The sequence below is a fragment of the Amphiprion ocellaris genome, chromosome 1 (genome assembly GCF_022539595.1).
Source record: "Amphiprion ocellaris isolate individual 3 ecotype Okinawa chromosome 1, ASM2253959v1, whole genome shotgun sequence".
NCBI classification, from domain to species: Eukaryota; Metazoa; Chordata; class Actinopteri; family Pomacentridae; genus Amphiprion; species Amphiprion ocellaris.
In genome coordinates, this window is record NC_072766.1 from 4350558 (window position 1) to 4364220 (window position 13663).

The 13663-nt window shown below is 37.5% G+C and overlaps 2 protein-coding genes across 2 annotated transcripts; one reads left to right on the plus strand and one right to left on the minus strand.

Moving 5' to 3' along the window:
- Positions 1-123: 123 nt before the first annotated feature.
- zrsr2 (zinc finger (CCCH type), RNA-binding motif and serine/arginine rich 2) lies at positions 124-7905 on the plus strand. The gene is made up of 11 exons (XM_023268368.3): positions 124-413; positions 1830-1909; positions 1996-2083; positions 2193-2301; positions 3213-3299; positions 3765-3803; positions 4406-4536; positions 4639-4852; positions 5803-5858; positions 5959-6068; positions 6176-7905. Exons 1-11 carry the CDS (start codon positions 370-372, stop codon positions 7075-7077), a joined length of 1860 nt encoding a protein of 619 aa, XP_023124136.2. The 5' UTR covers positions 124-369; the 3' UTR covers positions 7078-7905.
- Positions 7906-7915: 10 nt separating this feature from the next.
- LOC111567330 (AP-1 complex subunit sigma-2-like) lies at positions 7916-13259 on the minus strand. Its single transcript, XM_023268369.3, has 5 exons — positions 13081-13259; positions 12470-12648; positions 10698-10806; positions 10413-10550; positions 7916-9730 (listed from the first exon to the last, which is right to left on the minus strand). Exons 2-5 carry the CDS (start codon positions 12646-12648, stop codon positions 9683-9685), a joined length of 474 nt encoding a protein of 157 aa, XP_023124137.1. The 5' UTR covers positions 13081-13259; the 3' UTR covers positions 7916-9682.
- Positions 13260-13663: the final 404 nt, after the last annotated feature.

Sequence of the window (13663 nt, forward strand, 5' to 3'; positions counted from 1 at the left end):
GCAGTTTTATTTTTTTAAAAAAGCTACAAAAACATATGTAAATGTGGTAGACGAATATTATTCACTACAAGAGAAAAAAACATCTAAATGTGGAAGACGAATATTATTTGGCGGTTTGAACCGGAAGTAGTCCACTCCACCTCTTCCGTTTCGTGAGCAAAACAATCCCGCATGAGGCTAACTAACATTTACAACAAACAGAGACTATTTTGTTATATTTGTACCCTGACGAACCAAATACGCCTCGGAAACAGCTAATCCATTCAGAGAAGATTACATGTAATGTTTTTAGCTGAACGGCAGCCAGAAAAAACCGGGGCTAAAATACAGTGGCGTGCTAACGAATAAGCTAACTAGCTTACCACAGTAATGGCAGCATCAACTCCTCCACCGATTTCTGCTCCCGTTTTAAGGTCTGTGTCTTTCTTTAGATGCTACTTAAAGTACTTCTAAGTAATAATTTCTAAGGAGGTGGGACATGTTAACAAATGAATGTCATTACAGTGTTAATATCAATGCAGTAATCTTGCAAATCCCCAAACGTTACCGACACTACGTTTTCACCATTGGCTAGCTACCGTTACTGTTTGCATTTCTCCATTTATTTTTAGACCATTTCGCTTCTTATACGTATCTTGCATTATTTCAGATACTTTACCAAAAAGACTGTCCGTTGGAGCAATTAATCTCATACAATTTTATCTTCTGTCTGCACTAGATAATAAGCAAACCAGGTGTTTTTACAGGTAGAAATGGCTTTAGAGGCCCAGTTCAACTCATATAATGCAGATCTCCACCTGCCATGAAGAGACTGCAGCCCCTTCATTGTGATTAAAATGCATAAAAATGACTTGATTTCATTCATGAGGTTACAGTTTTCAGATTAAAGGCCCTATGATAATTGCAACACAGATAATGACTTCGTTTTACACATAAAACACATTCATAAGGTATGTATATTGCAGGCTAAGCAAGTATATTAGACATACCAAAGACAAAAATAGCCTCAAAACTGCAAATGGTACTGTAGTATTACCGGTAGCATTAATGTCGGGCTTGATTACACTACAAACTACATTGCAAGCAACATTATAGTTTCACAAAGGTACACTTTTGCTATGATCACAGATGCAATGCTTTGTGTATTTGCACATTATGACTTTTCGATTCAGATAGAAGTGACTGTACACGTTCAATACCGTTTTAACATGTGCACAGTGAATTTCGAGCAGATGATCAGTTTAGCAGCTAATTTTAATGTTGGGGCTTTTTCACAGCATATATTGTGATTCGTCATTAACAGGCAACGCACAGGTGGAACTAATAACATCATGATGGCTCCACTGCAGCAGTGATTGCAAGTAGGGCTGCATGATATTGGAAGAAACTGACATAGTGATGGAATTTTCACCAAATAACTTGAATAATAATTTGTATTGACTTTATAGTGCTGATTTAGATGGTTAAAGAGAAATTAGTTATGTTACCACATGGAGTGGCAATGACTGGAAGACACCACCAAAAGAGCATCTTTTTGACCAACAGCATCCTTTCTGTAGCAATAACTGACATTCTGTTTCTTTTTGCAACTAAGTTCTCCTTTTCAACTGTCTTTCCTGTTTCTTGCTCATCTTCTGTGCAAATGTGGAGCCTGCATGTCAACAAACTCTGTGTCTTGTGAATGAAGTTAAAGAATTCATTCACTACATTTCACAAAAATTCACTACAAAAGTTCCACCCTGCTGATGTCTGCCTCTACTGCAGTGGGGCTTAGCCAAGCATTTCTACTCTTATGCTGTGATTATTGTCTCCCATCTTTTTCACTACAGTCAGAAGCAACGCAGGGCAGCTCAAAGGAAAGAGAGAAGGAAACGGAAACGCCAAGCTCTTGCCCAAGCCAGAGAATGTGGTATGAACACAGCTGTCGTGTTGCTGTTGTTGTCAAATATGATAACTTATTTCTACAGAATCCTCACAACATTCACTCTGATATAGATTTAAATAATGGAGAAGGCTATGCCCCTGAAGAAGAAGAAGATATAAATGATGGAGATGATGAGGATGATGCTGCTGAGGAGGAAAGGTAGGTCAACGTTACCGTCACCGTTGCCCTGAAGCTGCACATTCAGTGATGAGACAGCACACAAATCTTGACTGCACAGCTCTTGATTGTGTTTGATTTGTTTTGTCAGACTGCGGCTCCATGAAGAGTGGCTGGAAAGAGAGAGGGTTGCCCAGGAGGAATTTAGGCTGCAGTCGGAGAGGGAAGAAGCTGCAAGGAAAAGAAAAGAGGAGGAGGAGGTAATTCATTATCTGTTTTTATCAGAGGGAGTTTGCACAGTTTAGCTAATTCAATTTTCTGTCATCAAGCAGATTGAAACTGTGTTTTTTTTAAAAAAAAATAGTACACCTCGTACATTTTGCAGTGAGTCTGACAGTAGAGTTTAAACTGTGGTGTCATTGGCTTTACAAACCCATCCCATCCTGCTTGAGTGATAGAACACTTTTGATGAAGTCTCATGTGGTAAAGCTCCATCTTAAGATTTTAATTCTACTGGAATGTAAATATTAAACTAAAGCTAGTTTCTGAGAACGTTGTATTGCAAATTCAGTTGTAATATTTGTCACAAAAACTGCAATTAGGTATTTTCCTCTTATTATCCAGCTTCAAAACCGAGCTTTTTAACCCTGTAAAACCCACTGTTGCAGAAATACATCAGTTTTATTTTTTAAAAATATTATTTTCTATATAAACAAAAAAATGCATGTATAAATAAATTTTTATATATATATATATATATATATATATATATATATATATATATATATATATATATATATATATATATAAAAAAAATAAAATTTATTATTATTATTATTTATTTATACATGTAATTGTTTATTTTTTTGCTAATTTTTTTTCTATATTTGGGTCTTTAAGGGTTAAGAAGTATTTTCTGTGTAGCGACTGAGTCCCACATCCACCATCCTGCTTCTGTAAATTCAGACTAGAGCACTCGTTATGTGTTAATCTGCAGCTGACAATAATCCCTGACAAATGCATTGTTTCATCCTGTTTGTTTTCTAAAAACTGCAGTGCAGGTTGCTATGGTGATTAATTGACTAATTTCTGAGGGCACCTGAGTTTGTTCAGCAAGTGATGGATGTGCAACAAAATATCATTAACTGTCATGTTGTCTTTGTGTCGACAGCGGATGATAAAGGAGGAATGGGAGGCCCAGCGGAGGAAAGAACAAGAAGAAAAAGAGCAAAAGCAGCAGGAGAAGCGAGACAGAGAGGTGAAACAGGCTCCAGGAGGATAAAAACAAAAAGAAATATATCCTCTTCTACTTCTTCATGAGTATACGCTCCATTCACAAGTGAAGATTAAGACAAATCAAAAAGTTAAAATATCTCACCAACTGATTTTTTTCTTTGGTAAAGTGTGTTTTTGCTTCATACATGATTCATTTAAAACTTTTCCTTGACTGAGTGGCACAAGCAACCGTCCTTCTCCTTAACTAAGATACACTCAAAGAGAAAAACCCTTCATCTATCACAGCAAGGATGTATCTTTTACTTTGTGTGGCAACTGTCTGTGAAATCGCTCCAGGAGTCCATTACATGTGATCCTATTAAATGCGAATTGTTTGTTTTGTGCCTATCAGTCCCTGTGAACGTGGTCTTAACCCACAGTAACAGATATGCTGCAGTATGTTGACGTCTACACATTTTCATCAGCCGTGTTTTTACACCATTTGTAGGAGGCTGTTCAGAAAATGTTGGATGAAGCTGAAAATCAGGTATTAACATGCACATGAATGTCATTTAAACTGAAAAATAGATCAGGAAACATTTATATTTGCTGCATCTTAATGGGATGGAACTCTGGACTGATAAATTGGGTGTGAGTTGCTCATTACAGATATATTGTGTTAGTGTATATGTCTGTTGATAAATTAATCAGAAATGGAAAACATAGGTTTGCTGTATTATCTGTTACATAGTGTATCCACCAGAAAGCACTGACCCGTTTGTTTTTTCAGAAATGCTTAGTTATGTGATTAAAGCTAATATATCGTCGAGATTCTTATTTTTGTTAAATCTGTCCAATAATTAGTCCAGGTTTTGGCCTCATATTTGCGTGCCTGTGCATTAATGATATATAACTGGTGAGTTTTACCAATTTAATTGACTCTTCTGAAGAATGATTTAATGTGATCACTGCATTAGAATATTAAATAAACTTGCAAATGAGTCAACAGCTTTAGCACCGTAGGTCTAAGACGAGCCCTTGGATTTGTTGGAAAACTAAAAGCGTAGGGGTACATGAATTTGCACAACATATCACTGTAGTTTAATGTGACATTATGCAGGATATATACTCTTTTGTTCTCATTTCCAGCTAGAAAATGGAGGACCGTGGATGAATCCTGAGGCTCCTGTGACGGTGAACTCGGAGAACTTTGGAACAGAACGTGACATAGCAAACTGCCCTTTCTTCCTTAAAACCGGAGCATGTCGATTTGGAAACAGGTAATGTTTGATTTGCTTCCCTAAATTCATAAACCAACTATTTGTCCAGTGACTGAACTGAAGTGGTTCTTGTATGTTCTCCTTTCTTTTTTGTTCGTCCAGATGTTCTCGGAAGCACATTTATCCCACAACTAGTACAACTCTGATGGTCGTTGGTATGTTTCGAACGTTCGGCATGGAGGAGTCACGCCGTGATGATTACGACATGGACGCTTGTTTGGAGCACAGCGAGGAGGATCTGCACGAGTCTTTCCTCGAGTTCTACCATGATGTTCTACCGGAGTTCAGAAGTATCGGCAAGGTGGTGCAGTTTAAGGTGAGATGAAATCAGGTAGCTTTCTCAAGTAGTTTGATTGTTATCTGTCAGCGTGTCTTCATGTTTATGAGAAGCATAGTGTCTGTAGTTTGAATGTCAGACAGGAAAAACTGACTTCCCCAGCCGGATTTCTAATTTTCTCATCCACTTTACACCTGCTCAGGTGCATGAGAAAGGAATTCTGTGGCAGAATGAGGTGAAATGAAAAAGATCATTGCACAAACAAATGCATCTTTTTTTAAAGAATAACATAATTTAAAGTCTGACTAAACTGAAACTGTTACAAATCCAACAGCGGACTATTTGACTGAGGTCACAGTAGGACAGACATCCGATTGCAGATTTACTGCAGAGTAACAGTTGTTCATAGTAACCATTTTGTTACTGGAAGTATAAATTATTTGTCTAGTTTCTTCTGAAATCTGATTTGTCTATGTAATCTGATGTATTCAATATTAAATGTGTGTTAAAATCTCAAATTAAAGGCAACTATCTTCCTGTTTATATCTTTCAGACTTTGCACCACTCATTTCAGATTCATTGACGTCACAATAAAATCCAGTGTTTTTCTTTTTCTCTGTAAATTATTGTGAAAAATAGACATGAACATCCCACATGACCACCTTAGTGCATGTGCAATATACTGAATGCATCACTCAGTGTCGAAGATGTTAATTCCAATGAATTATTCCCAACTATTAGCTATTTAATAAACAGCTGGGTTCACAATAACTTTCACTTAGTAGATGATCGAATCAGAATCAGCTTTAATGGCCAAATATGTACACAACATACAATGGAGTTCGACTGTTGGTGTCACCTTAAGAATAAGGAAAGAGAATAATAAAGTAATTATAGAAAGAAGAAGAGGAAAAAAAGGTTAAAAAAAAATGTAATGAAGTATTGCTTTAAGTACATGTTTGGTTTGATTGATACCTTTCCTCTTTTAGGTCAGCTGCAATTACGAGCCTCACCTGAGAGGAAATGTTTACGTTCAGTTTGACACGTAAGTCGTCACACAGCTACCCCGTGAGTTTATCCAAATAAACAGGTTAAAATTTTGGATAAATCTCTTCATTGTTTGCCCTCCTGTCTGTCTGTTCCAGGGAGGACGAGTGCAAAGAGGCCTTCATCAGGTTCAATGGGAGGTGGTATGCAGGCCGACAGCTTCACTGTGAGTTATGTCCTGTGACACGGTGGAAGAATGCAATATGTGGTGAGTAATTTTCTTATGCTGAGGAAATATGAGGAGCATTTTGGTGACCTCATTGCAGAGGGACCAGATTGAGCAGTGCACTTACTGTCTCACTTCTGTTTTCCCAGGATTGTTTGACAGACAGAAGTGCCCCAAAGGGAAGCACTGTAACTTCCTGCACGTATTTCGAAATCCTGGCAATGAATTCTGGGAGGCCGACAGGGACCTGCACTTGTCCCCGAACTGCAGCATCAGAGGGAGTCGCAGGGACGGATGGCAGTCAGAGCGACACGGAGATCGATCGTGGAGGCAACGACGCTACAGCAGGAGCCCAGTAAGGTCGGAGAGATCGCACAGCAGACGAGAGGACGACCGGCGCAGGAGCAGAGAGAGGAGAGACGACAAATGGTCCTCCAGATCCCGACACAGTGACAGGAGGACAAATGTGAGCAAAAGTAGAGATAGGTCGAGGAGCAGGAATAGAGACAGAGAGCGAGACAGGAGGAGAAACCGGAGTAGAGATAAAGACAGGGAGCATATGAACAGAAGTGAAGACCGAAACAGTAGAGACAGAGATGAAGACACTTGCCGAGACGCAAGAGAAAAGTCAAGAAGCACTAGCAGAGAGAGGGAAAGAAGGAAGCGAAGTAGAGAAACAAGCCCAAAGAATCCAGATAAAGACAAAAGGAAGTCCAAGAACGATTCCGATGCTCAGCGCATCCACAAACGCTCCAAAAAGAGCAAGAAGAAGAGCAAGAAGAAGCATAAAAAGAAAAGCCATTTGCCTGAAGAGTGGACTTCTTCTGGAGAGTCGGACAAGGAGAAAGAATCAGAGGAAGAGACGGCAGAGAACCATTCTGCAACAACTCCCAGTGGAGACGTAAATGAAACAGAACTAACTCAGAAAAACAAGGACTTAGATGAAAGTGTTGACAATCAAAATGACATAAATTCAGAGGTGAAAAGTGAACAGTCCAACAGTGAAATCTCAAAACAGCTGAGTGGAAATGGTGACATCACTTCTTCTTAGTGGATCCTGCATTTAAAAATCTGTAAGTTTGTTCTGACTTTTCTCCTTATAAATATAGGAATCCATTGGAAGGAAGAGATAATTATTTTTGTATGCAGCGATAAATTTAACTTGGGTGTGAAACTACATTGTTAGTTAAAAGTTGTAAGTGAGCAGTAAAATTGGGATTTCAGACACATTTTGCAACATCACAGAAATGATGGTTTTAACAAATCTTTAAGATGAGATGCATTCAATTGTGGAATGTTTACATTTCTATGTAGTGGATAATTTTCCACACTAAAAACCCAGAGTAAATGCAACTAAGTGCACTATATATTAAATAGGAAGCCATTTCATACACAGCCTACATTAGCACCTACCACCACACTTACACATACATTACCGTTCAGAAGTTTGAGGTCACCCAGACAATTAAACTCACACTTTTATTCATGTGATAAAATAATAACACAAGGGTTTTCTAATCATCAGTTAGAATACAACAGGATTAGCGAACATAATGTAGCATTAGAACACAGGAGTGATGGTTGCTGGAAATGTTCCTCTGTATCCCTATGGAGATATTCCATTAAAAATTTCCAGCTAGAATAGTCATTTAGCACATTAACAATGTTTAGACTGGATATATCGTTCATTTAATGTTATCTTCATTGGAAAAAAAAAAACTTTTCTTTCAAAAATAAGGACATTTCTTAGTGACCCCAAACTTTTAAACTGTTGAGTGGGAGTATTTGGTCTTTGAAAATGCTCATTGTTGCTTTAATTGAACGTTCAATCACTGTTACATGGTTATTAATGCTCAGTAAAAACAACCTAAAAAAAACATTGACACGCATTTTCTTTATGAATACATTTATTGTTAATACCTTTCAAATATAAAGAAAACGTGTTGGTAGATGTGCTGGCAGTGTTTAATACAAAAAGTGATGTCTCTGTCACAAATCAAACATGAACCTGTTTAGTGATCATCAGCGCACAACCAAAAACTATTGTGATCATGAGAATGCGGATAAAAAAAACTGACTGCCATACAGTTTGGGATGAGCATCTATTCATAGGTTGTTTGCTTGTTTTCCTGCATGTCGATGGCAATTGAACAAGCTGACAGAGATGAATATTAATGATGTACCCTGATATGTGCAGTTCGTCTTCTTACGTTCCTAATCCATAAAGAAACTCATGATAGACCTGTCTTTTACTGGATTGGAATAATTTGTTAATACTGGTATATTCTAGCCAAATCACTCCCACATACGTTTTGTTCAACAACCTGCTGTTAAAATCCCTTTTCTGCCATGTTAGCCTTCTATAGACACCATTGAGAAGGTAAAACACAGTGTTCTTTGGTCATATGTTAGTCTTTAAGAATAAGCCAAAGTTTTATATATACACATAAAATAGTATTTTTTTTGGGTCACTGTCCTATCCTGACTAAGGACTAGGGGAGGGACTGACCTCAGATTTATCTCCAGAGGTCAAATTTAATGTTAAATGTTTTTTTTTTTTGTGAGGAAAATAAATCATCTATCAAAAGAAAGGAAAAATTAAGACGACAAAATGACAGTTTAGAAAACATGACGCCAATTACACAGAAACCACCAACGTTTCACAACGGTAAACAGTTTAAACAGCTGGTTCATTTCTGGGGAGGAATCACCAAACACAAACATGTACAAACTACTTAACATACACTGATGATGATTATGGGTTCATTGTTTAATATTACTGAACTGGTGGGTTGAATTGACCCATATTTGTGATTGTAGCGGCGCCAGTGATTCCCTCTCATGCGTTATCATTACATTTGAGTCACGGAGTTGAAAAAACAAGGTCATTTAGCAACACTCACTGCTGTTCTGAAGGCATTTCTAGAGTTCTTGAAGACCAAAACCATCTGGATGCACAATAAAAAAAGATTTAGTCTATTTCTCTTGTTTGGATTTCAAACTAAATATATCTTTACTCAATTTGTAAATTATTCAAACCTAAACTCCTATTATTATTAACACTGCTAAACAGGTAATTCCTTCTAGTATAGATTTAAAAAGTCATGCATTAACATTTTACTGTTTAAAACGAGTGCAGAATTCAGAAAATACCTCCAGTGGAGCTGTAAGTTATTTTAGCCGCCATCTGGCTTTTTCTAAGATCAATGAGTTTTTCTCTTTCTATAATTGGATTCTTAGCTGTGTGATGGTAACACATGAGAAGCACCAACTGTGGCTACAGCAGCACCTTAAAAAGTACTTCAAGCCAAACAGCACAAACAACAACTCTGCAATCGGTGACGAATGATGATCCCAATATGATGGTGGAGTTTTCATGTCAGTGCTACATTGTTCTCCGTGGAGATCTAAGGAGTTAGGGGGGTGACGTACGGTAAATACTGCAGAACACAGCGAAGGAACTTATACATAGGAGACACATTAAAACCACAGTTGGCACCACATTGAAATGACATTACAGGACACAGTACAGAATAACAAAGTACATAGATGGTGATTATATACATACAACACTGGCACAGTGAACAGAAGACAAGATAGAGACATAGAGGTTGCCAGATCTGCATCTGGGAGAAACAAGGCAGCAGTGCGATGATTTATGTCAGCCCAATTTCTTCTAATACACTCCGTGGTGCTTCGGCCTCCTGCAGATAAATAAAATAAAGATAAGCGTTCCTTGCCGTCATACTGTCAGATTGTTCATCTGTGAAACCTTTTGGAGTGCAAACTACCTCTTCAAATTATAATTAATAGTACATGAGTCAGTTGGAAGCTGCTAAATGTGCAATGGGAATAGAAAGGTCTTTACAGTCAGCACAGTCAGCCGCGCCGTTACAACAATAGTACTGCATGCTTCACTAAAAATAAATCAATGAGCGCTGAATCTGTCGACTGCAAATGATGACACCTAGACAGCAATGCAAACACACAGCACTGCGCTTGCTTTGGTGCACAGAGAGAGGGGTATTAATCAAGTGCTGCAGGCTTAAAATAAACAGGTGACAGCAGGTGCAGATGGTCGCAAGGTGGAAAAAGCAATGCATCAACATCTCACTTCGACCCTTCTGATTCAACAACGCATTCCTGAGCTAAACGTATTCTACATTTGCTTTACAGAAAGTAAATCTGCAGCAGTTTTGTAATGTATGAATAATTTACATGATTTTTCAAGCAAATATGTAAAAAAAATACATCCAATTAACCTCTTTGGGGTTTGAACCATTGGTTGAGCAAAATAATGTATATGAAGGCAAAGCTTTTGGCTCTGAGAACTTGGCCCAATTTTCTGACATTTTGAAGACTAATCACTTCAAGAACTGAGCGTACCTCCTGCAGCAGGTCAGCCTGCTCAATAGCCTTCAGCACATTCTTCTTGGATGTTTCCTGGGCCTCTCCGCCCAGCAGGAACTCATCCAGGATGAAGTAAGCCTTCTCAAAGTTGAAGATAATATCCAGCTCACACACCTGTACGAAGACAATGCAGCAAAGAACAGGAGATCAGAGGAGATACTGATCTGACAGAAAAATGTGAGTTTTTGGAGTAACTTTTCCACAGTTTTCCCTCCACACCCTCAATCACCATGTAGAATATATGATGTTTATGAGACTCACACTGCCGAAATATTTGTCCAGCAGCTCCACATATCTATGGATGATCTCCAGGGTGATGAGCTCGTTATCTTGATCTTCTACCGCACAGCAGAAGTACAGGCTTGCATATCTAACACATAAAGAAAGCAGAAGTGCAACAGACCAACACTGGCGACATGGAATGTAATAACAAATCTATTATCAATGTTCACACACAGATCTGCAAATGTTATTGAAAATGTAAACAATCATTAACCTTGTAAAACCCACTGTTGCAAAAAACACAATATCTGTTTTATTTTTTAAATTGTTTTCTATTATTTATATATAAATTTATATACATTATTTTTGCTTTTTTTTCTATATTTGGGCTTATATATACACAGATATTTTTTTGAAAATTTTTCTTTATTTTTGTAGTTTTTTTGCTATTTTTTCTCTTTTATTATATTACTTTATATATATATATTTAAAGTAATATTTTAAAAAAAATTATTTATATATATATATATATATATATATATATATATATATATATATATATATATAGTTTTATTAAAATTTTATTTTTCTGCTTATTTTTTTCTATATTTATATATATGTATAAATAATTAGTTATTTTTGGTTTGTTTTATTTATTTTTTTTACTAATTTTTTTCCCACATTTGGGTCTTACAGGGTTATCTGGACTCTAAAGATCCTCCACGCAGGTATTGCTATTGTGCATACAAAAAGGCAACTTTACAACCTTTGCACAAGTAGGATTTACTGCAGAGATAACGAAGGGGATGTCACTAAATTGTATGTCCAAAATAAACAGGTAACTCTGTGCTTATGATCATGTGAGGAAACACCTGTTCCAGTACCACAGCACTGCATCACTGTCTCCTGGCGGTAATGCGGTTTGTTTTCATTGAATATAATGAACACAATAATCTGTGTCTTTTGTATTTTTATGACTCAGTAGTCGTGTGTATAGATGACAAATCTGGCATTCTTTACATATTTGTATTATTGTCGTTCATTGTTCAGCCTTAATTATTTGAGAGGTTGTGTTGCTGGCTTTCATAATGCACCAGAGGGTGAGCTCTAAATGCCAGAAATCTCAGTGCTTTACAAAATAATCACTGAATCACAGGCTCTTCAAAACAACCCCAACAAACCACCACAGATGCAGAAGTGATGTAACAAACCAAACATTCACACATCCTATTACCAAGACCAGGCTCTGGCAGAAGAAATTTTACAATAACAGAGTACAGCTTGCTTAGACCATTATGAAATATATTAAGTTTTATCACAGCAGTCTAAGGGTCTCAAGGTCCTCTTGCTATCTTTTTCCTGGGCTTTTATCAAAGAAACTCAATCTGCAGCATCTCTCCCGCAGTTTCATACTTGGGTCATATTACAACTAAACCTCCTCCATGACAACTGACCCACCTCCATCTGCGGATGAAATGCAGATTTAAGACCTGAAAAAGCTGGTAACAACATCTAGACTTCAGGTGAAACTCCTATTTTCATCGTGAGGAATTAAAATGCCACAACATCTGATGATAAGTAACCAGTTGGCAGCTTTTGAAGGGGTGGTTTGGTTTTAATATTAATGATTTAAGCTGTGAAGTCTGTTGCTATTAAGAAGTAATTTTCACAAGTCATGACATAACACCGAAAACAAGCAGAGATTCAAGCTTACTGCACCTCTGCTGCAGGTTTGCACGTGTTTAAGGAATGCATGTGCGTGTGCACTGAAGTTTGAGTGAGTAAACAGTGAAGCATGCTGTAAATGGCACCTTTTATACACAATCTTCAGATCCCTCCACTCCAGGAAGCTGCACATCTTGGGCTTCCTGGCCAGGATGGTCTGCACCAGGTCTCTGGAGATCTTCTTCCTCTCTTTGTCAGACAGAGGAACATACCATTTCTGTAACCGCAGCTTTCCCTGCCGGCTGAACAACAGCATGAACTGCATCTGAGGGAGGAAGTTAAGTCAAGTTATCCATGGCTGTAAGGAGATAAACATCAACTTAAATGTTTAAGACAAGAATATATTACATGATGAGGAAAAATGATGGGTGGTGAGGGGACAGAGGTGTTGCTGCTAAATTATCTGCAAGCATTTGACATTTAATGAATAACACTAACAATGAGTAGAAACGCCCCAACAGTAAATAGATGCGTTTATTTACGAGGGCACACGACCTGTCCATCTGATCCGATTCACTCTGCATTTGGTGAATTCTCCATCCAGGAAGCTTTAGCACAAAGTTTCATTAGCACACGTTAGCTAACATTGCTTAATGGCCACATATTAACATCAACAACATGATACGTGTCATTTGCGCCCCCTCCTGCGACGTTTATCCAGCTACAGCAGTTTCGAGAAGTAAATACGACTCCTTACCTTCGACCAGGCCTTCAGGTTAGTCACTTGGACGTCTGGTAACTTCGGTAAATTCAAGCGGAATTCATAACCAGGTAGCGTGAACGGATACTTCTGTGTTTCTGGATGTTAGCTTTTTATCCACCTTGATGCTAAAGTAGCTAGCGGATGGTGGTTGCTGGTGAGACAACGATGGAGGAAAGCTGCGCTGCGATTGGCCGACAGAGACTCAGCTGTGGGATTTGATTGGCTAAAAGATTCCGTTATTCGGTACGTAGTTGCAAACTGTCAGCTATGGCTTCCTGTAGCAGAAACTTTACCACGGAGTCAATTTCATTTCTGTTTTTTGTAATAGGTTGGTATCAATTGTAAAAGCAGTGTTTCAACCCAAATCGCCCTTTTATATTGCCAGCCTATTCTGTACAACATAATAATAGTAATAATAATAATAATAATAATAATAATAATAATAATAATAATAATAATAATAATAATAATAATAATAATAATAATAATGAGAAGAATTAAAATAGTAAACGTGCAACAAAAATAAACATATAGTCTATATGTAGAGGTGAAAAAAGAAATCTAAATTAAAATCAGT